The 25,024-nt window shown below is 43.0% G+C and overlaps 1 protein-coding gene across 1 annotated transcript in view; it reads left to right on the forward strand.

Annotated features, from left to right (window-relative positions):
* The window catches only part of fer1l4 (fer-1 like family member 4), a 40,458-nt gene that overhangs the window by 1,871 nt on the left and 13,563 nt on the right, over positions 1 to 25,024 (forward strand). The window contains exons 2-32 of the mRNA XM_074638872.1: positions 2,629 to 2,684; positions 7,642 to 7,730; positions 7,827 to 7,926; positions 8,022 to 8,116; positions 9,050 to 9,094; positions 9,358 to 9,525; positions 9,669 to 9,729; positions 10,260 to 10,391; positions 11,380 to 11,442; positions 11,558 to 11,642; positions 11,728 to 11,896; positions 12,132 to 12,312; positions 12,501 to 12,687; positions 13,286 to 13,365; positions 14,603 to 14,728; positions 14,964 to 15,030; positions 15,587 to 15,690; positions 16,103 to 16,211; positions 16,882 to 17,110; positions 18,212 to 18,344; positions 18,456 to 18,556; positions 18,681 to 18,768; positions 18,873 to 18,989; positions 20,004 to 20,156; positions 20,244 to 20,439; positions 20,648 to 20,772; positions 21,235 to 21,369; positions 21,477 to 21,650; positions 22,628 to 22,738; positions 23,267 to 23,428; positions 23,579 to 23,750. Of these exons, the coding sequence (XP_074494973.1) occupies positions 2,629 to 2,684; positions 7,642 to 7,730; positions 7,827 to 7,926; positions 8,022 to 8,116; positions 9,050 to 9,094; positions 9,358 to 9,525; positions 9,669 to 9,729; positions 10,260 to 10,391; positions 11,380 to 11,442; positions 11,558 to 11,642; positions 11,728 to 11,896; positions 12,132 to 12,312; positions 12,501 to 12,687; positions 13,286 to 13,365; positions 14,603 to 14,728; positions 14,964 to 15,030; positions 15,587 to 15,690; positions 16,103 to 16,211; positions 16,882 to 17,110; positions 18,212 to 18,344; positions 18,456 to 18,556; positions 18,681 to 18,768; positions 18,873 to 18,989; positions 20,004 to 20,156; positions 20,244 to 20,439; positions 20,648 to 20,772; positions 21,235 to 21,369; positions 21,477 to 21,650; positions 22,628 to 22,738; positions 23,267 to 23,428; positions 23,579 to 23,750 (3,813 nt within the window). The remainder of the gene's footprint in view (positions 1 to 2,628; positions 2,685 to 7,641; positions 7,731 to 7,826; positions 7,927 to 8,021; positions 8,117 to 9,049; positions 9,095 to 9,357; positions 9,526 to 9,668; positions 9,730 to 10,259; positions 10,392 to 11,379; positions 11,443 to 11,557; positions 11,643 to 11,727; positions 11,897 to 12,131; positions 12,313 to 12,500; positions 12,688 to 13,285; positions 13,366 to 14,602; positions 14,729 to 14,963; positions 15,031 to 15,586; positions 15,691 to 16,102; positions 16,212 to 16,881; positions 17,111 to 18,211; positions 18,345 to 18,455; positions 18,557 to 18,680; positions 18,769 to 18,872; positions 18,990 to 20,003; positions 20,157 to 20,243; positions 20,440 to 20,647; positions 20,773 to 21,234; positions 21,370 to 21,476; positions 21,651 to 22,627; positions 22,739 to 23,266; positions 23,429 to 23,578; positions 23,751 to 25,024) is intronic.

Below are 25,024 nucleotides of genomic sequence, written 5' to 3' on the forward strand. Positions count from 1 at the left end.
TGGAGCCTTGCCGTCTCTGAGCAGCTGTCAATCACTTGCGAACTTCGATCAAATATGAATCAATATTCTGTTACTGTAATGCCTATTTCTCACCTCAAATGTTTTCAGAAACATCTTGTAGTGTACTGTTTAGCTGTAAAATTAGAAAGTTTGTGACGCAGCAGCCATGTTGAGATCTGTTGAGGAAATACCAAGCACCGCCCACCAGCCAGAGCAAACTTTCTCATTTTACAGCTAAACAGTACACTACAAGATGTTTCTGAAAACGTTTGAGGAGATAAATAGGCATTAACATAACAGAATATTGATTCATATTTGATCAGCGCTGCCTAGTTTGACCGTTTGATCGGAGTTAGCGAGCTGTGATTGACAGCTGCCTCCGTTGACTGAACAGCCAATAGGAACGCTAGAGAGAGAAAGTCTCCTGTCATGAGTAGATTTTCTAAAGCCTGAAAACAGAGCCATGAGGAGGGGCAGAAGTCCAGTTTTCTCTCAGAACACTTGAATTACAATATGCTGAAAGGTTATTATGGAATATTGCCCAGTTAAGCCAAAAGTATACTAACTACTGCAGGTTTAATGTCCAGTATGAACAGGAGGAATAATTACAAGAAGCAAAATGGACACCTGACTATTGTTTTAAGACTTTAAAATATGTGAACCTTTCCTTTAAGACTGCAAACGTGTCACGTGTGGAGCTCACTGGGACAGGCTGGGTTTAAGTACAGGCTCTATTGAGCTCATATCTTTGTTGGTTTCATTTAATTTCCACATAATGAACAAATAAGGAGGATCACATAGACAGTATTATATTCCCATTCAGGTGATGGTAAAAAAACAACAATAAGCACCTTCAGATATAAACGACGATACAATACAACTTTGTCAGTTTACAATGAAATTCATTCATTTTGCATCCTGAGGCAGTTCCGTTCAAGAAATTTACATACAGGTTAAACAGCCTATAGTTACACATATGACACTTTTGTAGATGTACAAAACATATTCAAATAGTTATGACAATTAAACATATCACATTATTTCCTCTGGATTCAGATATAATTTAGCGGCACTCTGATTTTGGTTTAGCAGCAGGATATGCTGATGTATAAAAGAGTTCTTCAGCTTGTTGTTTTCGAATGAAGAAAAATCGCCTGTTGGAGGGCAGAACTTGGTATTCTCCGTTTAACTTGAGTTATATAGAAGGACGTATTGTTTTGTCTGATAACATGTTTAAGAAAGTAACATATCCCTCAAAATTACACATTCACACCACATAAAAAAACAAACAAGCTCAACCTCAGTATCTTCATGAATGAACATAAACATATACGTCATATATGACTTTCTGAATACAGTTCATCTCTATCAAGTACGCCCGTCTTTTATCCTTCACCAAATGCAACTACAACAATACTTATCAGGGCCTTTAGATTCAGACCACTTTATCGTCATATAGGTGTCATTATTGTAAAAAACAACAAAAACAACCTCAAACCAGGTTTAAATTTAAAGTCCTCGTTTTTATGTACTCATTGCTTCTAACACTTCTCCCCATATGATTTCAAATTGAGTTAATTTGTTCTTTTCAATTGTCTTTTCCATTTTCAAATAATACATTAATCTTTTTCCAGTGTAGTAGTGTGGGAGGGTATGTGGAGTTCCAGTCTTTGAGTATAAGTTTCTTAAATACAAAAGAAAAGTCTTATCTTCAAGTATACAAAGCGATGGATTAAAAGTAAGAATAGATTTTTGATATCGAGTGATAACCATCTGTAAAGCTCCTGCCATAAACTGCACAACGTAATAATAACATTCATGCTGAATTTAAAATGTTTTAAATAGCGACTTCTTTATCTCTGTTTATTATTGTCACTCTTAAAACCATCTTATCTGCGCAAACTGAATTGGTGTTGTGTAGTAGACCGTGGTGAATTGTGGGATACACTTAGCTCAGGATACCACCTCGAAGCAGTATTTACTCAAGTACTGTATTTAAGTACAATTATGAGATACTTGTACTTTACTTGAGTATTTCCATTTCACGCTCCTTTTTACTGCACTACATTTATGTGATATCGCTAGTTACTGGTTACTTTGCAGATTCTTGATTATTAATATAAAACATAAATCAACTAATAAATTGTGATATATATTATAGGTTAAGCAACCCAGCAGAAACCAGAGAAGTAAGTCTCAAACTTGTGATGTCATAGGGTATAAAGTCTGGAGCCGCTCCATAGACAATGAATGGGAGACTGATTTTATGGACCCACAGAATGTTTGTTTTCTTCTTTATACCCAAATGAGCTTTATTCTCTTGTAGTGTTGCGAGTTGTGAAGCAGAACATGTTCCCATATACTCAGATCATTCCCGTGTGCTCTCAGTGTCATCTAGAACATCTCTCCCAGTTCATTGTCTGTGGAGCAGCTCCACACTTTATACCCTATGACATCACAAGTTTGAGTTTTAGCACTCTAGTTTTTGGATTTAGGAGAGAGTTGTTCATGTTTATTAATATTTTTGGACTGTCTGAGATAACAGGACTAACATGTATGATTTTTGAAAATGGGCGTAGTTCCCCTTTAAGGACATGTTGATGCTTATACTGTCTGTCTGTCCTCCAGGTTTCACCCATAAAACCAGAGCCCTGAAGTGTGAGAACTTGGCCATCTTCAACGAGGTTGGTAAACCAACGTCACTGATCTGATCTGATCTCTGGTCGACAGGGGGACACGTTCAGAACCGATCAGATGATGTCATCATTATAACCACTCAGTTCTTCTTATGTCCACAAGATGCTGCTGTCTAAAATTAGATTTTGGTTGTATTGAAGTGAATGGGATGTCAGTGTGAAGACAGTCAGTTCAGGTGGAAGCAGCTGTGAGGATGATGAGCCGCTGAGATTTCAGATCACATGACCTTCATCATATTTATCATCTGTGTGTGTATGTGTGTGTGCGTGTGTGGGTAGGTAGCAGTAGCTGTTTGTCTGCTTCAGATTTAAACTATTTTAATGGGGCTGATAGGAAACTGTACCACTCCTACAGTACACACTCACACAGCCGCTCCTTAAACACACACACACACCTACAGTTAACATGATTCTATTTTATTCTACTGTGCCCTGCGGGGCTCCTGGAGATTATAAAACAACAAAAAGAGCTCTTGAATCACACACAGAAATTACCGCACTAGAAGCTCTATGGATGGAAATGTCAGTCTGTCGGTCCACCCCTTTGACCCAGACTGGAAAATTTGATAGATTGTCATCACATTTTGGAAAGACATTCATGGTCCCCAGAGGATGAATCTTAAAGGGATAGTTTGGGTGTTTTGAAGTGGCATTGTATGAGATACTCGGCACGGCCCCAGCATCGAGAAACAGACAGGAGCACCGGCACCGAAACAAAGCAATACAGTGCTGTAGACAGGCACAGCAGAAAAATCTATTTTAGCCACCTAAAAGAGAGGCTCTTCTAAAAAAAAAAAAAACGATATATATATATTTAGAATATTTTCATCGCTTTATCTTGCCGTCAGACAGACCTTTCCTTCTCTTTTCCGACGGGAAAATTCAAATTTGTCCAATAATTTGGTTTATGACTAAACACCTGCAAGTACCTCAGCTGTACTTTATGTTTAGTGCTAATTAGCAAATATTAGCATGCTAACAGGCTAAACCAAGATGGTGAACATGGTAAACGACATGGTAAATGTCATCATGTTAGCATTGTCATTGTGAACATGTTAACATTCAGACACAGCCCTAGTCTTGACGCTCCGAGAAAGTCCGCCAGGAGTGTGGTGACATAGTTTACAAAGTGTAAAGACACACACTGGGAGGGCGGGAGGGGATGTGGATGGGTCCAGCAAACACAAGGCTTTCATCCAGGAGACCGCTGTTCGTGACCCGTGCATTAGTTTCACTTTCACGTTACAAACAGCTGTTCGTTCCTGTCCCATTTTCACAACGTTCAGTGTCCTTTTCACTGTACTAACAGAGTAGTTTTAAAGGTCACCTATCATGCAAAATGCACTTTTCCATGTCTTTTAAACATCAATATCTGTCCCCAGTGTGTCTACAAGTCACCATAGTATCATAAAAGACCATCCTCTCTCTTTTTCTCCTGCTCCGTTTGTCCGGAAATGGGTGTCGAAAAACGCTGCGCAGCTTTTCCTTCTCTTCTGACGTCGTTAGAGAATTAGCCATATAAGGGTTTCCTGGTCGAACCAGAGAGAACCTTCAGTAGCTGACCCCGCCCCACAGCGCGTCACTGTCTCTCCTCCTCAACCGAACTAGAGCAAAGTAGCTCCTACTGTTAGTCTGCAAGAACCAGCAGAACAGGCTTCATGTACTCCCATCATCTAAATATAACATGTTCTTTCACAAAGGCTTTATGTAATTACACTGTTTAAACAGATGATATTTATATATTATATATATTTGATGTCATGCATGTAGCAGATTACAGGTAGTAAATAGTGACTTGTAAGCAACACAACACATTTCTGTTTCACAGTCAAACTTTATTTGAGTTGACAGATGACAATATTAATTATTCACAGCATTTGTAATCATCTCACCTGTTAGTTAGTTATGTTAACATGGTACAGGAGAAAGTCTTCAGCTCTGGTAAACTGTGGTAAGCTAAGCTCCGGTGGTCTGTAGTCATGGTAACACAGAGACAGCTACTACTGTAAATAATATACCATTACTCTGATCTTCCATACATTTATCTTTTAGCAGAAATAATGAACTGACTACTGTTTCACATCTTCTATTTTCCACCCTGATGGTCGCTGTGTTTACACACCGTGTCATAGCGGTAGCATGTAGCTAACCCGTTAGCATGTAGCTACATGCTAACGGGTTAGCTCTGTATCTCCCATCTGCTCACAGCTATCTGCTCTCAGCTGTCTGCTCTCAGCTATCTGCTCTCAGCTATCTGCTCTCAGCTGTCTGCTCTCAGCTATCTGCTCTCAGCTGTCTGCTCTCAGCTGTCTGCTCTCAGCTATCTGCTCTCAGCTGTCTGCTCACAGCTGTCTGCTCTCAGCTGTCTGCTCTCAGCTGTCTGCTCACAGCTGTCTGCTCTCAGCTGTCTGCTCTCAGCTGTCTGCTCTCCTCTGGGATGATTCTGTCGGTCATTTCTCACAGATGGATCTGTAAAGTCAAACGTAAAACAGAGTGTATGTTTACGGTTTACAGAGTTGATGCATGAGGTAAACACTGAGCTAACTAACAGAGCTATAAATAGCATTATTTACCTGAGAGAAACTGTCAGGAAAACCTGGAATCTGGATCGCAGATGTTCATCATTTGTTGCCAATTTCTGATCAGATTCCTCCGGTAACGTGCGCTGGGTGAAGTTTCTGGTTTATAAACTTTAAAGTGGTTTATAAACTTTATTCTAGCTGCTATCTCTCCACTCCTCTCTCTCCAGAGCTTCTCCGGGAGGGAGGGGGAGATAGTGACGCTGTGTTGTTGAGGACGTTTGATTGACAGAAAACGCTGACCAATCAGAGCAGAGTGGGAGGAGACAGGCTGTGAATCAGGGGTTTTCAGACAGAGGCTGAATTAGGCTCTGAGGCAGGCAGACTCAGGCTGCAGTATGAGAAGAATAAAGGGTTTTTTGAACATTGCAGCATGTAAAAATGTTCTAGTGAAACATTAAAATACATCTATGAACCTGGAAATGAGCATAATATGTGACCTTTAAGCCCAACCATGTAGTTCTTTCGGAAGCCTAACTATAGTGGTTTTGTTGCGTAATCCTAAAGTGACGCCAAGGGTAACTATAGTGGTTTTGATGACGAAAATAGCGTAAAGCCAAGGGACGTGACACCAAGGGGCGGTATGTGACGAGTTGGGATGAGAACGTGTTACAGTAGATGAAAAGTGGCAACACATCTGATAGTTGTATTAGATATTTCAGTCTGGACCAAAGTGGTCGACCAACAGGCTAAATTGGCCATCCATGTAGTTCAATGGGTGTTCCATCTCTGTCTAGATATATGCAATAACACAACACAACATACAAATACACAACACTGGCCGCTGAGGCTCATGGGTACTGTGTCTGGAGCTGTACAGACCAAACTAAAACATTTCTACCTTATGATCAGAACAGAGGTGTACTGTTTGGATCAATGATCGAGCCCAGTCTTATGGCAGTTTGTGAAATAGTCACGAAATTGAATGTATTGATTTGTGTACATAAACAAAAATTTCATATATGTCTGTGATGGTCAACACAAAATCAATTCGTATGTAATCCAAGTAATTGTGAACAAGGAAGTATAAAGAGCGGCGAACGCCCTGTAGGGAGGAGGTCGAGGTGGACGAGTCGGTCAAAAAACACAGGACTTTTGCCCAAGAGACTGGTGTTCTGTCTGAAACCACAAGTCAGAGTTGATTTATTTATCACGTACCTTCCGTAATTAAGTTGCACAACTTCTGGAGTTATTTTTACCCAAACCGCGATATTATCCTAAAGCTATCTAAGTAGTTTTGTTGCTTAAGCCTAACCAATTTGATCTTTTCCTAAACCTAACTAAAAGTAGTTTTATTTTGAAAAGACTGGAGCGGAAATTGACACGTGTGTCACGTGTTGCTGGACATTTGTAGGAAAACGCACGAAAAATACGTTGTTGAAAGTCGTGCATGAGCGTCACGAAAAAAATGTACATGAATCAAATAAATTAAATTTCGTGACTATTTCACGAACTGCCATGAGACTGTGTTGAATGATCAGGAGACTCTGTGGTTCTAAGTTTGAGGTTCTCCTGAAAACAAACTTCATTATGTGATTTTAACAAAGGGAGAACACACTGTATTTGTCAAACAGAAGCCTCCACCCGCTTCACCACTACATCACCACCTGTTTGTTGACAGAATCACTGCCGACAGGTCAGATAATGTAATTACAGTAACCACCGTGTGACGTGAACACAGCAGTGAGCTCTATGTTTAGTTATGTTCCTCTGAGTCAGACCGGTGTTTGTTATCCAGGTGTGACCCGGTCTGTGCGTCTGTGTGTGTGTGTGCCTAAACTTAGCACATGGTGATTAATGCTTGTAGAGGAAAAAAGCCAGTGTCAAGACAGAAATAGTCTCTTTCTTCCTGCTCTAGTTTGAGTTGTTCTCTGTTCTAATGGAAGTTAACAGTTTGCCTGAGATTTGTGTTAATACAGCAGCTGTATCTCAGTGTGTTGGTCATTAATCACAGGTTGGTGGTTCAATCCCTGGCTCTGAAGTGTCTTGAGCAAGAAATTGAACTCTAAATTGATCCCAATGTATGTGTATTTAGTTTGACTTTTTAGTTCAATATTACATGAGAAAAAGTTTATATGGGAGAGGTCAAAGGTGGAAAAAACCTCAAAGAGGACATTCACATCTGACACCTGTTATCATGTGACCGTACTAAGGTCATGTAATGACACTTGAGCTAGCTCCATTTGCTGAGGAAGGCTGTGAGATATGACTAAAAGCTCAGAAAAAGCTTAAAAAATATATTTTGTATTTACTTGTATTTCTTCCCAATTCATTTCAAAATATAAATTAAGCGTGTGTGTGTGTGTGTGTGTGTGTGTGTGTGTGTGTGTGTGCGTGTGTGTGTGTGTGTGTGTGTCTGCGTGCAGCATTTCCGTTGGCCTCACTATGGTAGAGAGATCAGAGATGAAGTTTTGTCCGTCAGTGTTTACAACTGCAGTAAAGTCTTCACCAATAGGTAACACACACACACACACACACAAATATGTATACACACAAACACATATTGTTTTCATGCCAGTCACACTAAAAACGTGTGCATGTGTGTGTGTAGACTGCTCGGTAAGCTGGTCGTCAGTCTCCAGCATGTTGTTACCGCAGGGAGGCTGTTGCTACGGGAACCACTCACTGATGCCAACTACAGCCTGACTGATGTAAGGACAACACACACAAACACACACTCTTTGTTGCATAAGACATCGCTGATGTTGGTTGACATCACTTTGGGTTCTTCTTCTTCTCTCCGTAGATCTACATCGAGTTGGACATTCGGTATCATCCGGTTGAGGGAACAGCAGGAAGCTGGGAGGGACAAGAATTCCTGAAAGTCGAAGACAATGATGAGTAAGAGATCATGTCCACACTGATCCAGAAAGCATCTTTTCCACTAAACTGTAAAAACAACAGTCTCTGGGTGTAGTGTGGATGAAGAAACTGGAGCGTTATTGATGTTACAGAGCTGTCCGCCAATGTCTGTTATGAACGTTGTCATCGCTACCGCATTGCATTGTGGGATATTTATGATGCTGTAGTGTCCAACGTTGCATACTGTAATATTTCACCGGAAATAATATGCAATTCACATTCTACTGGTTTCATACTAAGGTTTCGGACATACTAAAAAAATCTCACATACTGTTTTAACGTACTAAATAGCATGTTATGGAATTTTGGAAGCAACCTTAATTTACCCCAAATTCATGGCAAAGTAGTCGTACTTAAGATAGTCAAGACAAGTCATTTGTACGTCTATCTGAAGTCTGACTATTAGTTTAATCTAAACCATAGTCAAAGTCTGTCTTTGTGAAAGCGGCACCACGACGTGTTTAGCCTGTCTTAATGCAAACATTGGAAGCAGGGGAAACTGTTAACTAGACTCTGAGAAAAGAGATTAAAAAAAACCCACAAACAACAAACACTGAGAGGGTTTCAGCATTTAGTGTTATAGAAAATTACTGATTGGTCAATCATTGCGTTCTATGGTCTGTTATTTCTTTATAACAGACCATTGCTATGGACACAGTTCTGATGTCGGACTCTGGCGGACCATATTTATAAAATTATTGATTTCTTAAGTAAGTAGCCGTGTAATAAGCGGGATAATGTACAGCTAGCGGGTCATTGTTGTAAAACCCCGACCCAGGGTTGGGGTTTATTTCACAACAATGACCGACTCGCTGTACTTTATCCCTTACTTACTGTAGACTTCCTGACCAGCAGAGGAGCTCTGACCAGACTGAACAATGTATTCTTTTCTCTTCCTTCCTTCATCCTCAGATCAGCTCTGGTCATCGAGAATGAAGGATTTGGTGACATTGAAAGGTGAGAAGTTACACAACTTTATACATTCATTCTCTTAGCTAGAGCAATATTGGATACCGATGCCGATGTATCTATGAAAAGATAATATCGGCCAAAATATCGGACATGCCACACCAAGAATCCAACTCCAGTCTGAACACCCGCAAACAGTAATCCTCGTCCCCTTGAACCAAATATCCTCCCAACCCTCTACTTCTTACAGAAAGAACACAGAGCATTTTGGGGGGAAACAATTCATTACTCTCTCTCTCTCTCCCCATCAGTCAGCTGAATGACAATCGCCCAAGTCAGCTGGATAGAGAGGCTCGGCATCTGGGGCGGAGCCTGGTCCGGACTGGGGATGAAAATGATGATGATGATGATGATGATGATTTTGATTATGACATGATGGACTTGGAGGCTTCCGACATCATCTTCACTCCTCTGCTGAGGTCTGGTTACTTTACTCTCTGTCTGTCTGTCTGTCTGCCTGTCTGTCTGTTTGTTTGTTTACCTGAGTTCTGTCAGCTTATGATATGCTGTCAACAATATGTGTGTGTGTGGTGTGTGTGTGTGTGTGTGTGTGGGCGTGTAGTCGTTGCAGGCCGAAGTCCAGAAATGTTGCTGCAGCGACACCCAGTGTCAAGAGCTTCCAGGTGAGTTCAATCATCCATCCATTTTTGAGCGATTGTCCGGGTTCATGTTACCGTGAAAACAGGCTAATCAAGGTAGACCAGACATCCTTTTAACCAGCTACATCCTCGAGCTACTCCTGGAGGATCCTGAGTAGGGTGACCACATCCCAACAAAACAGATGTGGGACAAAGAGTATGTTTGTGTGGGACAATGTGGGACACGTTACCAAGGCTGAGAGGTAGTCTACAATTTTGAGATAATGTCTAGCTAACTTAAAAAAAAACATTTCTACTCTGCCCCTTACCTCGTAACATCTCTATGCTTTGCCTGAATGCATTCATAGATCGGCACATCTCTTTTTGAGCCACTTTTTTGTGAGACTCACATGAACTGTGTTCCAGCAGCCCGATTCACCAATAATTGGAGCACAATCCCCTTTGACAACGCGAACCACCCTTTTCTGTCAGTCCACAGGCCCTGTTCAACTGATATGGGTTGAGTGGCGAGGGTTCATTCAGTTCTAACTTCTCTGATGTGTGTGTGTGCGCAGGTGAATGTGAACATCCTGGAGGCTCGGAGGCTGGTTGGAGTGAACATCAGCCCTGCAGTTTTCATCAGAGCGGGAGATCAGAAAAAACACACAGCGACACAGAAATCCACCAACTGCCCCTTCTACAATGAGGTACTGCAGAGAGGAGACAGTCCAGTAGAGTACAGTACAGTAGAATATAGTAACCCCCATTGATACCATTTGTTTCACAGATTTGCTGTTAAATTTAACAATTTTGTTTACCACCTGAGACCTTGAGGAACACCATAGAAAAAGACCATGCTGTGATTTGGTCTCAAAAACTTTTGAGATTTTGAGATTTTGGCAAGAATTACATTTTTCGGCGATTGGACGGTGAGCACTTCTGTTCTGGAAACTGCTCAGGAACCCCGTTATTGTCAATCTACCTAGGGAAGCCATACCTCCTCTGAATGGGTCGTGTCTGAAAGGTAATCCCTAAGTTGCGAAACTCTCGTGAAATGGTTAAGGTTAGGTATTGACCTTGAATGGTTAAAGTTAGGATAGGTCGTCGGGCAGTGAGTCTTGCGAGAGTTTTCGCATGTTTTCAGAACTTGGGGGTTATCTTCTAGAGATGCTCTAGGTCTATAGTTTGTGGCTGTAAAGTTTCATGAGGCTGTGATTATCCTAGAGGTCACCACAGGTCATTTTATACAGTGAGGTCAAAACAAATGGTCTCACTACATGAAATGGCTGCTATGGGGACTAACATCATCCCACATGAATACAATTGGCCCAAACTGCATGTGATTAGCATAAAGTGGACAAGTCTTTAAAGGGGAGACTTGTGGGTACCCATAGAACCCATTTTCATTCACATATCTCGAGGTCAGAGGTCAAGGAACTCCTTTGAAAATGGCCATGCCAGTTTTCCTCTTCAGCCTAACTTTGTAACGTTATTCAGCCTCCTTCCCGACTAGCTAACATGACGTGGCTGGTACCAACGGACGCCTTAGTTCATCTAGTTTCATATGTTTGTAGCTTCACTCTATCTTTAAAACTGAGCCCCGTACAACCTCTGAAAGACAGTGTGTCGGCCGGGCCCGCCGGCGGGCCGTCCGGATGTCCGGATTGTTACATGTTATCTCCTCTCCTCTTTCAGAACTTCCTGTTTGAGTTTCAGGAGGCTCAACAGACCTTCTTTGATAAAGTCATAGAGATAAAGGTCAGTTCTAATCTGTTTAGTTGTTTTTTTTTAACTCCTGTTTCTACTGCTGTTACCATGGTGAGAGATGTGGGCCTGGTCAAAGTGAACACCTGTTAATGTCACATCCTCTCAGGTGTTCCACAGGCGGCTTCTGGCCTTCCTGATGACCCACATTGGATCCTTTAAGATTGACCTCGCCACCGTGTACAACCAGCCAGGTACCAGTACTGCTCACACTGCAGCACTCTGATCGAGATACTGTACCGTACTCACTGACATCTGACCTCTCTGCGACCTCTCTAGACCACCGCTTCTACCAGAAGTGGGCTCCTCTCACCGACCCGGAAGACACCAGGTCAGGGAACAAGGGTTACGTCAAGGCCAGCATCAGTGTGCTGATGAAGGGAGATGCTCTGAGCATGACCAGTCTGGCACCGCCCTCCTCGTCTGGAGCCAGTGACGACATAGAAAAGTCAGTAACGACACATCTTGAATACATCATCATATTATCATTACTATGATCACATAAAATGGGGAAAGTCATGAATTGGCATGGCCCGAAAAACATGATTTGGGCCTTGACAAAAATGAGGTGTGGGCCACTATTCCTCTGCACCCCATTTAGTAAAACATTACATTATATTGAGGCTAGGTTTAAACAGCTGGTGCGATCGGCTCCAGGTTCTGACACTGTGTTTTTCTCGCAGGAACCTGCTGCTTCCTCGTGGCATGGCTTCTGAGCGTCCGTGGGCTCGGTTCCGTGTCCGGATCTACAGAGCCGAGGGTCTGCCCACCATGGAGGCGGGGCTGATGGCCAAGATGTCAAAGGCCACTGACCGGATGGTCTTCATTGATCCCTACGTACAGGTGACATTCGCTGGACAACAGGTACGCAGACATGTGTATATACACGTGTTGTAATATATATTCTCCTCCAGGGGGTAGCAGCCTGCAACAAGAACCTTTTTGAGGAAACTAAAATTATTCTCTGTCCTATATGTCTTTTGATACTACAACTAGGAGTCGCCAAATCAGAAGATTTACCAATTGTACTGTGTGTTTGTGTGTGCCTGCAGGGGGAGACGTCGGTTGCCAGCGCCACCAGCTATCCAGTTTGGAATGAGGAGATCTCCTTCATTGAGCAGTTTCCTCCTCTGGCTCAGCGGATCAGAGTCCAGGTGCTCGATGATGCGAAGATGGGAGACATCGCCCTGGCAACGCACTACCTGGACCTGCAGCAGATTTCTGACCCCACCAGGAATGGTACGACCCACTGTTTTTTTTCCTTTTACTTTGATGATACTCTACTAAACATCAGACCTCACCTGCAGAGAGAACCAGGTCTTTATCTGACACAGTCTTATATCGGAGACAGAAATTTATTTCTAAACTCTGTTTTATAAGTATGTTTTTATCATATTTCAGTTTTTTTTTATTGCTGTTACGCTATCATCAATCACCTCAACACCTCCTGCTCAAATACTTACCATTAAAAGCCTTTCAGTGTTTCAAAGGACATACAGTTATTCCTCCCTATCCTGGTGGGCTTTTAATGTAAAACATGTGAAGGAAGGCGTTGAGTTTAATTGACAGCATGTTAACCGCGATCAAAAGTAAGTAGAAGCAACTGGAATCTGTGAGAGAAAACAGTGTTAGTGTGAAAATAAAAGGTGTTTTTAGTGGAGTGGTGTGACATAACTTTGTTGAAATGATATGTGAACATTGTCTATGTTATGCTGAACATTATGAGCCTTTAATAGAGACCAACCTTTACTTGTTTGTGTCAGACTCTACCATTATCTGAATACCAGCTTTTCTTTGAGAATTTATGGTGACAGGGAAATATCTGTCTGTTTTGTAGGGTTTAACCCCACCTTCGGTCCATGTTGGGTGAACTTGTACGGTTCTCCTCAGAACTCCACCCTCGGAGACGTCCACCAGGTAAACCAGACACGACCACATCAAACCCAACATTTAAAGCAATAATTTGACATTTTAGGAAAAACTTATTTGCTTTCTGAATGAGAAGATCGATACCACTCTCCTGTCTGTATGGTCAATATGAGGCCATACACCATACATACACTGTCTGTATGGTAAATATGAGGCTATAGGCAGCAGCTGTTTAGCTTAACATAAAGTATAAGTCTATAGCATAAAATGTGGAAACGGGGAAACAGCTATGCTAAGCTAAGCTAAGCTGCTGCTGGCTGTAGCCTTATATTTACCATACATGGCATCGATCTTTTTGTCTAACTCTCGGCAAGAAAGCAAGTAAGGCATAATGTACAGCGAGCCGGTCATTGTTGTGAAAGATTCCACGACTGGGTGATTCTCGCCCTGAAGGGGATTCTTTCACAACGATGACCCGCTCGCTGTACATTATCCCGCTTATTACACGGCGGGCTTCTTACTGAAGAAATCAATATTTTGACACAAAAATGGTCCACCAGAGTCTGATATCAGAACTGCGCCCATAGCAACGGTCTGGTATACATAGCAACAGAAATTACAGACCGCAGAACACTTTGATTGACCAATCAGAATCCGTGTGGTAAATAAAAGTATTTCCCAAAATGTCGAACATTTCCTTTACTGTCTAGACCTCTTGTGAAGTCACTACCAGTTGGTATGTTGGCTGAGCCAATTGTCAAATCTTAACTAAACCCACAATAGCCAATGAGTGTGAGCTGACCGGGAAACATCACCAACCAGATGTCGCATACTTGTACTTTGCTAACGTTAGCTAACGTGATATAAGCCATGCGACATGTGACAATGAGTCAAGCTAACGTTGACTAAAATTGTAGAAGTTGTGGATAACAACAACAACACAAGACATTTATGTGGTTACACTTGAATAACGTTGTAATCGTGACGTGAATAGGTCATGTTAGCATTAGCTTAAGTTTTCTGCAAAACCCCCTAACTTCTTTTTTCTGCAGTCACGTTTGATCACGCAAGTTTCTTTGAGATCCCAGGTCCCTGGAATCGCCACTCTCAAATCGTTTAGTATAAACGCCAAGTGTGGTTCTACGTCTTGACTGAATCATCTGCTGTGTGCATTCTTACGTTTAAAATATAAAAAATCTGTAAATCTATCGTTATGTCTGTCACGTTTTTAAAATCAGTTAAGATTTGAAAATCCTCTAGTGGCTTAACCCTCTCTCTTCGCCAGTCTTTGAACCAGGGTCTGGGTGAAGGAATCTTCTACCGTGGTCGAATCCTCCTCACTCTCACCGTGGAGGTTTACTCCTCCCCTGCTGCCGTCACCCCAGAAACAAGCACCGCCGCCTTGGGAAAGGTACCTCCTACTTATTGTTATAAGAGTAACATCACGGTGTGAGTTACCATAGTCCAGGACAGAACATCAGTTTATAGCAGATATTTTCCTGCTGCATGTTTCATGGGAGTCAGGATGTTGTTAATTTGGCAACTTCAATATCTAATAAAATCTCAGCAACTCTCTCACATCACCTCGTCAAATCTCACATGACCTCACTGACTCTTACGTGACTCCTTCTTGTATGTCCTTGAAGGTGAAGGGAGCGCTGGGGAAGCTGGGACTGAGGAAGAAGAGGAGCAGCAAGAAGAAAAATAAGGAAGGTCAGTCTACTGAGGAGAAGCAGGAGAAATGAGAACCAACATTTTAAAGTGCATGGTGTGGTTCAAGTACATAGATGGATAACCGTTTCATCTCTGAATGTCCAGTACAGAGATAGGTCCAGGGCATGTTGAGCCTAGCTTAGCATGCAGACTGGAAGCAGAGGGAGACTGGTAGCGTTCCAACAACAACTCACAAAGCTTTCTGACTCACTATCTCATTTACTGACTCAGGGTAAGGCAGCAAAACAGAGGATTTCAGTCCAACTGTAGTTTAAAGAGATTTTACAGTTCCTTTTAAAATGATTTGTCTCAGCCAGGATGCTGAAATGAAGAAATTATGCTATACTAAAGTACAAATGTCAGTGATGTCTGATACTTCAGCTACTAAAGAAGGGCAGAGTATCGAAATCCTGTGAGCATAAACAGTCACTGTCAGTGTTGATCATAATATTACAGACTCACATGAGTCGGACCACAGACCTTTTCTTGGACGACTTAGTTGAAGACCTCCACATTGTAGTTTATTCATCAATTTGTTTTATTTTATTTGCGGTAGCATCTACGTCTGCCAGTGGAGCGGTTGACGAGTCAGGGGAGGCGGGAGTTGAGGTACCGGAGTCTGTTACCGTGGAGATTGAGGAGATCCACCCACTCCCTGAGGTCAGTACCACCACCACCATCACCATCATCATTATTGAAACATATTGGTTGTGTCTGTCTAATATTTCAGAATAAATAACATTTCATTTTAAAATGTATACTTTAATTGACTATTTGGAATGAACGATTATGTTGTTTAGGCTTCTTCCTACCTTTCTTTTTCTTTTTTTCCTTCATTCTGTAATTCTTTTTTGCGTATTTGTTCACTTTATGGGGGGTAAAGTATAATTGAATATCATCTGCATAGCAGTGAAAAGAAATACATTTATAACTACCTATTATCTGCCCAAGTGGAAGGCTATCCAATACAAAGCAAACAAGACAGAGTTGCAGATGGGGAGGTGTTTCAGGTAGAAAACAGAGAGTGATGTCCTGCAGCTTTCAGATTTTTCTTCCTATTTTTCGTCCTTAGGGTTTCCTGGGACAGAGTGAGGACTTTCTGTTGTTCGCGTCTCTGTTTGAAGTCACTATGGTGGACCCGTCTGTAGGATCCAGACCGGTGACCTTTGAACTCTCCATAGGTAAACAGTGTATTCTTTGTCCTGGATATCTGTACTAGGGCTGCAACTAACCATTAGTTTCATTATGGATTCGTCTGACGATTATTTTCTTGATAACTAAATTAAGTCAGAAAATAGTGATCCATCACAATTTCCTAGAGACAAAAGTAATGATTTTCAAATGTCCGACCATCGGCGCAAAACCTAAAGATATTCAATTAACTATAACATAAGACAAAGTAAAGTAGCAAACTCTCACAATTCAAAAGCTGGAACTGAAGAACATTTGACAGTTTTTCTTTTTTTCTGAAACGATTAATCGTTTATCAAAATAGTTGTTGATTCTTTTTCTGTAGATTGACTTATCGATCAATCAACTATTTGTTTCATCTCTAATCTGTACAGTTCAAGGACTTTTTCCACTGCTTTCCAGCCCACACGTTATTGAAATGTTGTGTCCAATCTTCTATAATCGTGCAGAGCACAACCTAGGGTATGGTTTGGACTAGAGCTAATTTTGATTAAAAATCAGTTCTAGTTAGTGCATTTGGGCCAGGGTCAGCACCTGATGCCAGCTTTAGGCCACTGCTGAGCCAGACCCCTTTGGCTACCTGCGGTTCAGGTGTACTACTACTTTTGTAATTTCCAACATCAAACCCCTGAGCTCCATCAGCTGTTCTGTTTCTGGCAGGAAATTATGGGAAGGCAGTCGGGGTCGAGGGATCCAAGAAGAGCCAGAGCAAGGAGGAGCTGAGGAGGAGCAGAGATGACCTGAGGAGGAGCAGGGAGGATCTAAGTGAGGAGGTGCAAGGCCTGCTGGAGTCAGAAGAGGAGCTGGACAGAGAGGAGGTGCTGAGTCTCGAATCTGAGAACAGATCTGTGTCTGCTGCCATGAGACTCCAGTCCACTGAGTATGACAAGTATGTAACCACTGCATCCACACAGGTAACTGCACCTACAACTACTACACAATCCATCCATCTATTTTCCACTGCTTCTCCGGCTGAGGGTCATGGTGGCAGGTGGCCAAATAAGAGACACCCATCTCTCCAGCCCCATCATCCAGCTACCTCTGGGTGATTCCAAAACTTTGCCAGGTTAGATGGGATAGGTCTCCAGTGTGTTCTGGGACTGTCCTGGAGACACCTTTCCACCACCAAGACTTCCACTAGAACTTCCAACCCTGCCTCCTCCACAAAAGGCATGTCAATAATGTTTAGGAGCTCTTCAAAATGCCTCCCCACCCCAAGAACTAAGCCCTGCTCCCTCTTCCTGAGCTATTAAACAGTGTCGCCTTCCTGAACTCCTCCCACACCCGAGCTTTTGCTTCTGCGACTACCGAAGCTGCAGCCCTTCTGCCCTTCTTCATCTCGGCAGCTTTCTTCACTGTTGAGTAGCTGCTTATACAATAGAAGCTTTGAACATGACCCGTTCTGTTTTCATTTCTCCAACATCTGACGGGATCCGATTTCTCCCCCCAGGAGCAGGTAGAGGAGCTCCTAGGCCAGGATCCAGAAGGTAGCCCCAGAATCCCGAATCCAGACATTTTAACGGGCAGATCTTAATTCGTAGACATTATTGAATTGCTCTTAGTCTGGCCCCTCACCTGGGACCAATTTTCCTACCAGGAGATATTGCCCCCATCAACACAGCTCCATGGTCACAGGGACACACAAACCCCTCCTTGGCTGTTGCTTGGCAGCTAGCGTGGGTCTTCCTCAATCACAGTTTTGGCGCTTCGATCATTTGCCGTAGTGCCCTTGAGTAACCCACTGAACCCCAATTGCTCCCGATAGGTAGGCCAGTACCTTGCATGGTAGCCCGCTTCCATCGAGTGTGTGTGGAGGCAAATTATAAAGCACTTTGGATAAAAGTGCTACTGTATATAAATGTAGTCCATTTACCGTGACAAGGTGGCGACTCTTGGAGGAGTAACATCTACAGTAACTACTCCACAAACACTTCCCACTTGGTGTCTGCTTGACCATCTGTATCTCTCCACCTGTCTGTCTGTCTCTCAGGTCATTCCAGTGTATTCCCCTCCAGCCTCCCTCCGAGAAACAGAAGCCTTGTCTGTTTGTCTGGAGTCAGTTTGAAGATCACAGCTTTCGTCTCTATCAGGCCAACTGGCTCAACAAGACGGCCGATAGGCTGGTGAGAGACAAGTGATCTTTCATTTTGCTTTTATTAACACAGTGTATCACACAATGCCTACAAACTGTGGTCATGTTTCGTCCTCTCCTCATCTCCCCACTCCTCTTTTAGGAGATTGGTCTTGATGAGGTGGAACGTCTCTTGAGGAGGCCAAGGAGTAACGCGAAGGAGCGTTTGGTGGAGGTGCTGCTGGAGCTGGTGGCCTCCTGCAAGTCAGTGTTCTCCTTCTGAAAAATTGTATTAGAATAGATTTAGTTTGATTTGGTTTGATTTGGTTTGATTTGATTTCCCCCCCTGCCTGTCTTTCTGTCTGTTCTCCTGTCCGTGTCTCTGCAGACAGTTTAGTGTTATCGCAGACAGGAGGTCTTATTGTCGTCCCAACAACCTGGACAGATGCAGGAAGGAGTTTATCAAGAAGAATTTGGTGAGTCTTTTCTTACTTGTCTCTTGTTCTATCTGCCACCATCTTCCTGCCTCTCTGTCTGTCTGTCTGTCTGTCTGTCTGATTTAATGTCTGCCTGTCTTCAGGTGTTTCTGGCCAGACAGGCAGTGAGGGCCAGACGGAGGATCACTAGGCGGACGGCCAAACAGCGGACGATGGATAGCAGGAAACTCTTAAGGAAACTCCGCCTGTTGGCTAAAGAGGTCAGAGGTCATAAAGTGGTTACCATAGGTTACCACAAAAACATGAACGGTTGCAGTATGTTCAGCATAGGTGCTGGAATAGGGGGACAACACGACTTTTTGTCCCCCCCACTTTCAGGTGTTATGGTAATAAAATGGTAATGTCTAAGCTAGGTATTACAGTCATAGAACGTTGGCGGTAATGTCTATATGGTATCTAACATGTTGGACCTTTATCCAATCATAGTCGACCATTGTGTAGCCTAATTCAAATGAAATCAAAGGATTCTGACATCCAGCGCGCCACACTCTCGGTAGGCCCGCTACAGTTTAATAATGTGCCGGAAATATTTTTACACTTCTCAACGGTGGGGTCCGCGCAGTCTGCCAGGGGGATTCAACTCAACGGGTTGAGACATCTCCCCAGCACTGGCTGGCTATCGCATTGCATTGCATCGCATCGCATCGCATCGCATCGCATCAAATTTTCTCTGGTGCACCGGCTCTAGGACAGCTTGGTAGGGCCTGGGGTTCCCATAAGTTCCCTCACCGCTTCCCGGGTCCGTGGAGTGCTCGTTGGATGGGGCTCCCGGCATGACTGTCAACCGGTGCTCAGTGCGTCAGGGGTTTGCGGGGATGTCGGCAACCCACACTTTGAAACATGGACCCTGTCTTGTTTACCATGCTTTGTGGGTGGGACTTTTTGCTGTGTCATCACCTTTCATATACAACTAATGTGTTTATGATTAAATTGTTTACTAGAGCACTTAGCCTCTTCATTTTGCTCTCAAAGTGCATCAGATTGATGCATTTAACTTTAAAATGTACACAATTTTCTTCCAGGAAGCATGACCCCACAACCCCCTAGAGGGTCCAGGGTCCACCCACTGTCTCACAAAATCCTGTAGGAAACACTGTATTAAGTCATCCAAAACTGGATGTCCCCCCCCCCCACTTCAAAACTCATTCCAGCGCTGCTGATGTTCAATATGTCTGAGGTCTAACACCCCCTCCCCCACACACCCCTCTCTCCAGCCCCAGACTACCATCCCGGACGCATTTCTATGGTTACTGAGTGGGAGGAAGCGATTGGCTTACGTCAGGATCCCCGCCTACTCTATCCTCTTTTCATTGGTGGAGGAGCAGAGGGGGCGGGACTGTGGCAAAGTCACCACCCTCTACATGAAGGTAGCCGTTCTAACACTGATGTCCATCTCTAAAATCATCGATGGCGCTCCCCGTTCTGTCTCTGAAAACATCTGTCTGTCCGTTCAGTCTCCAGGAGGTTCAGCAAATGAGATCTTTGCAAAGCTGGAGGTCTACCTGTGGCTCGGTCTGGCCAAGTACAGTAAAGATGTCACCACCGGCTTGCCGGAGGAGTTTATGCCAGTCTACGAGGAGGATGAGGAGGAGCAGAGGTGGCTGGTAACCGCGGGGAGGAGGAAGCTTCCTGTCAGTCTGTCCTGCCAGGGTGAGACAGCGGGGGGCATGGCTTCTGCACAGGATAATTGCTCAGGACTTCATGAGTGTTATCTGAATAGAGAAAAATTTGTCCTTCAAAATAAAAGCCCAATTTTATTTAAACTTGTCAATCATGAAGCTTTACCTGGACTCAATAGCAGTCTGTCTTGTGAAGAAAGACCTCTCTTACTCTCTTTTCTCTCTCTCTCTCTCTGCAGACAGCAGGTACTTCCAGCTACGATGTCATCTGTACCAGGCGCGTGGCATATTGGCTGCTGATGATAACGGCCTATCAGATCCTTTCGCCAAGGTCCTCTTCTCTACACAGTGTCAGGTTACCAGGGTAGGTACAACTGTCCCGCTGGTTTAAAGGTTAGAATTTCTCATTCAATTAATGAGCACATTGATTTAAAACTCCCCTGCTTCGATCTGCTCTAAGAAATCAATAGAACAAATCACTCTTTCAAAATAAAACTGTGATTGCTAACACTCTGAAGTCATCAGTGTTTAGTATCATGTCACAACATCAGTATTTGTCTCTTTTACAATCAAATTTAGCTTGTTTTTTTATGTTGTAGAAGAAGTCAGCCAGTCAGAGAGAAGGATGTTCTGTGTCAGTAGTATATGTTTATATCAGTACTCCAGTGACACTTGTTTTCATGTAGAACTAACCATAACCAGTAAACTGAACTACATGTGTAAAATTGAGCGCCCCTTTACCACACACATTTTACACATATTGAGTGTTTGTGTGTTTGTGTGTGTGTGTGTGTGTGTGTGTGTGTGTGTGTGTGGGTGTGTTCAGGTGTTGAAAGAAACTCTCTCTCCAGCATGGCGTGAGTGTTTGTTGTTTGACAGAGTTCTGCTAGAAGGATCGAGGGAGGAGCTCCTACAAGATCCGCCGCTCATCACCATCAACCTCTACGACCAGGACTCCATGGTAACGCTGACGTTCTTCTTCTTCTTATCCTCACACATTCTGCTGCAGGCTATGCACATTCTGAAGTGATGCCATAACAGCCCATATGTGTGTGTCTGTGTGTGCAGGGCAGTATAAAGCCTCTGGGTCGGACATTTGCTGAGCCGGAGTTTAAATCTGTGGAGCAGTACTACCAGAAGCCCCACCTCCGTTTCTATGACATCAACATGGGCAGGGCCGCCGCTGGCGAGCTGTTGGCCACCTTCGAGCTCATCGAGCTGGACTACTCTGCGTTTGGAGAGGTGCCACCTGTCGATCAATCAATGTTTCTCTATTTGTACCTCTTTATTGTCCATCATTTCTATCAGTGATAATAACATTATTTGTAGCTGAGATCTGGGAACTCTGTGGCATCATAAAAGGAGGTTTGAAAGGTTAAGATCCCACCTGAAGGGTTGCTCCTACTAGGTGACAGGGAGAGGATCCAATCTGGTAACAGTTCAATCCTTGGGCCTCTTCCTCCTCTCCCTCTACACAAGGACTCTTGGTGCTGTCATACACTCACTTAACGTCTCCTACCACTTCTATGCTATGTTAGACAAACTTATTTGGAAGAGAAAACGAAGGTGAACGGTAAATTGTTACCCAAACTGTATCCTAAATCCTTCAAAGTTTACAGACCCACACCCTGCTTTATCTTTGGCCTACTGTACTCACAGATTTCCTGTGCATTGAGGAATTATTACCAACATTTTTGGTTCACTCATTTTCAGTTTGACCTCCAAATAAAGTTGTTTAGATCACTGGCACTGGAATTCAGGTGTTATGGTAATAAAGTGGTCTTAGCCATGTATTACCATCATAGAACGCTGCCGATAATGTCTAAGCCTATGGTATCTAACCAAGCGTCTAACATGTTGGACCATTATACAATCATAATCAACCATTGTTTAGCTTATTAAAATGAAGTCAAAGTGGTCTGACATTCAGCCCGACATCCAGCCCAACAGTCTAGGTAGGCCCGCCACAGTTTCATAATGAACTGAAAATTGTTATTATTGTCATTAGACTTGTCAGATTTCTCTTTAGTGTAGTCTCCGTTTTCCCAGATCGCTGCTATTGTCTTGGTGAGTAAAATGTTATTTTTACTGACATAAACGATGGACAAAACCAAAAGAGTTGTAATAAAACAGAACGATCCTTTAACAGAAACACAAAAAAGCAGTGTTCATGAATTCATTCTAGATAGTGAACTGGAAAATCATATCACCCCCTGCAGCCCTCCGTCCCCAGCAGTGTGGACCCTCAGGAGCTGACCTACCTGGATGAGCAGAAATTCTACATCATCCCAGAAGGAGTCCGACCTGTTCTGAAGACCTTCAGGATCGAGGTCACACACGCACGCACGCACGCACGCACGCACGCACGCACGCACGCACGCACGCACGCACGCACGCACGCACGCACGCACGCACGCACATTATTAGTGTGACTGACATGAAAACAATATCTTTGTGTATGTATTTTTGTGTGTGTTTGTGTGTGTGTGTTACCTGTTAGAGAAGACTTGTCACTTTTGGAAACATTACATAGACTTGCATTCATTTCCTGGAGACTTACCCTAATCTTAACCACTGACCCAAAAATCTGCTTTTTACAAATAGGGGGCACGGCTTTTGTCCCCAATTGACTGGTCTGTAGTCTGAAATGTGTCCCTGAAGGAAGCCTAAGTCAGGAACATACACACACACACACACACACACACACACACACACACACACACACACACACACACACAAACACACACACACACACACTTGCACTTTCTCTCTGTTGACATGTTGCAGATGCGCAAGTGTTTTAGGCTGTTAAATCTGTGAAGTAACTGAGTCCTACTTGTGTGTGTGTGTGCGTTCAGGTGCTGTTCTGGGGTCTGCGGGAGCTGAAGCGGGTGCAGCTGTTTGAGGTGGAGCGCCCCCTGGTGAAGGTGGAGTGTGCAGGACGACAGCTGGAGTCTGAAGAGATCGAGAGCTACAAGATTAACTCCAACTTCAAAGAGCTGGTCCGCTACATTGACGTGGTCAGTTTCTGACATTAGTTATCGCTACTAAGGTCCACAGATCTGGCTTAAAGAAACTCACCTGGTGTATTCATCGCATGCATATGGGGTAGATGTGACATGGCTAACCTTCGTTTCCTGTTTTTTTCTTCCTGTGTTTGGTCCAATCAGGAGCTGCCGGAGCAGGCCTACCTCCACCCTCCTCTGACGTTGTTTGTGGTGGAGCAACGGGCATTCGGTCGGCTCATTCTGGTCGGGACCCACGTGGTCCAGAGCCTCATGGACTACGGCCCACGCAAGCTCGGGGAGCAAGAGGAGGAAGACGACGAGCCAAAACCAAAAGGTAAGAGCTCTGAGAGAAGGGATGGAGGTGGTATTCTATTCACAGTAGTAGTGTCTACTAGATAGTTGGAGTTTTGAATGTTTTGTATACATTTTTGTAACATCCGCACTAGGTAGGCCTACTACGTACTATAGATATGTTTCCAGAACATTTTAGTTGACCATTAGCTAAGCCTTGTCCCCCTTATAGTTACTGTTGCTATGCCTGTCAAGCTTTCCGTTGTTGCATGGAACCTAAAGCAGTTTATTATTATAACAGTGGCAGATTTACCATCAAAATTTGTAGTAATTAGTAATAAGTAACGTTAGCACAGTGAGTTGGTTTGTTTGACTTTTTAATGTTTACAACTGATTTGTCATTTGTCATGTAATGCAGGTAATTAGCCCTCATATTGTATATTCTTACATTTTCATATTTTCAAGAGACACGTCTTTGAGGATGAGGACTAACTGATGAGTCTGACAGACGAACTGCAGGGAAACGTCCTCAAATCCAATAAAGAGCAGGACAGAGCTGCTAACGTTAGTTTAAACTCTGACACAGTAGCTCATGAATATTAATTAGGTGACGCTGCCTGATGATGACGTTTATCAAAAGAAAAGGTAGTTTTAGCTGTTATGCTGTCTTCAGCAAATTAGCTCCAAATTGTTAAACCGTAACAATTTTGTCTAAATGTAGTCCATTTGTACACAGTAGACTATTATATAGGTTGCAACATAGTTGCAAAAAACTGTTGAACTGTTTAACTCTATATAACTCATATTGATTTAAAGTAAAAGATCGTGTGTTTTGCTCGGGTTCAGATAGCAACAGACCTTCCAGCAAAAGAGGTAGCGCGGTCTAATGAATCAGTGTCAGTCTACTGATCCTTGAAAGGGGAGATCTGGTATTTTTGTTATGTTGAGTCACAGCTTATTACTCTTTCAAACATTTTAAATGACTGTATTTATCCTATTTCATATAAAAGGACTCGAAGAAGAACTATGAAATGTGATTCCATTATTCTATGAATTTCCACCAGGCATATAATTAGTTATGTTTGTATTCATACTCCTATTGTAGGCTACAACATTTAGCCTGCAGTATATGGTGTGTTAGAAACTGAATTAAGAAGAAATTGTTATTTCTTAAACAATTTTGCGCTAATAAAAAACTTCTCACCCTACGCAACTAGGTTGGTACCTATACTGTGTACAAATTAACTGCATTTATAAGAAATTATTACGGTCTAATACATTTTAGCTAATTTGCTGAAGACACCAGAACAGCAAAAA

Source organism: Sebastes fasciatus, chromosome 1 (genome assembly GCF_043250625.1).
Source record: "Sebastes fasciatus isolate fSebFas1 chromosome 1, fSebFas1.pri, whole genome shotgun sequence".
Classification (NCBI taxonomy): Eukaryota; Metazoa; Chordata; class Actinopteri; order Perciformes; family Sebastidae; genus Sebastes; species Sebastes fasciatus.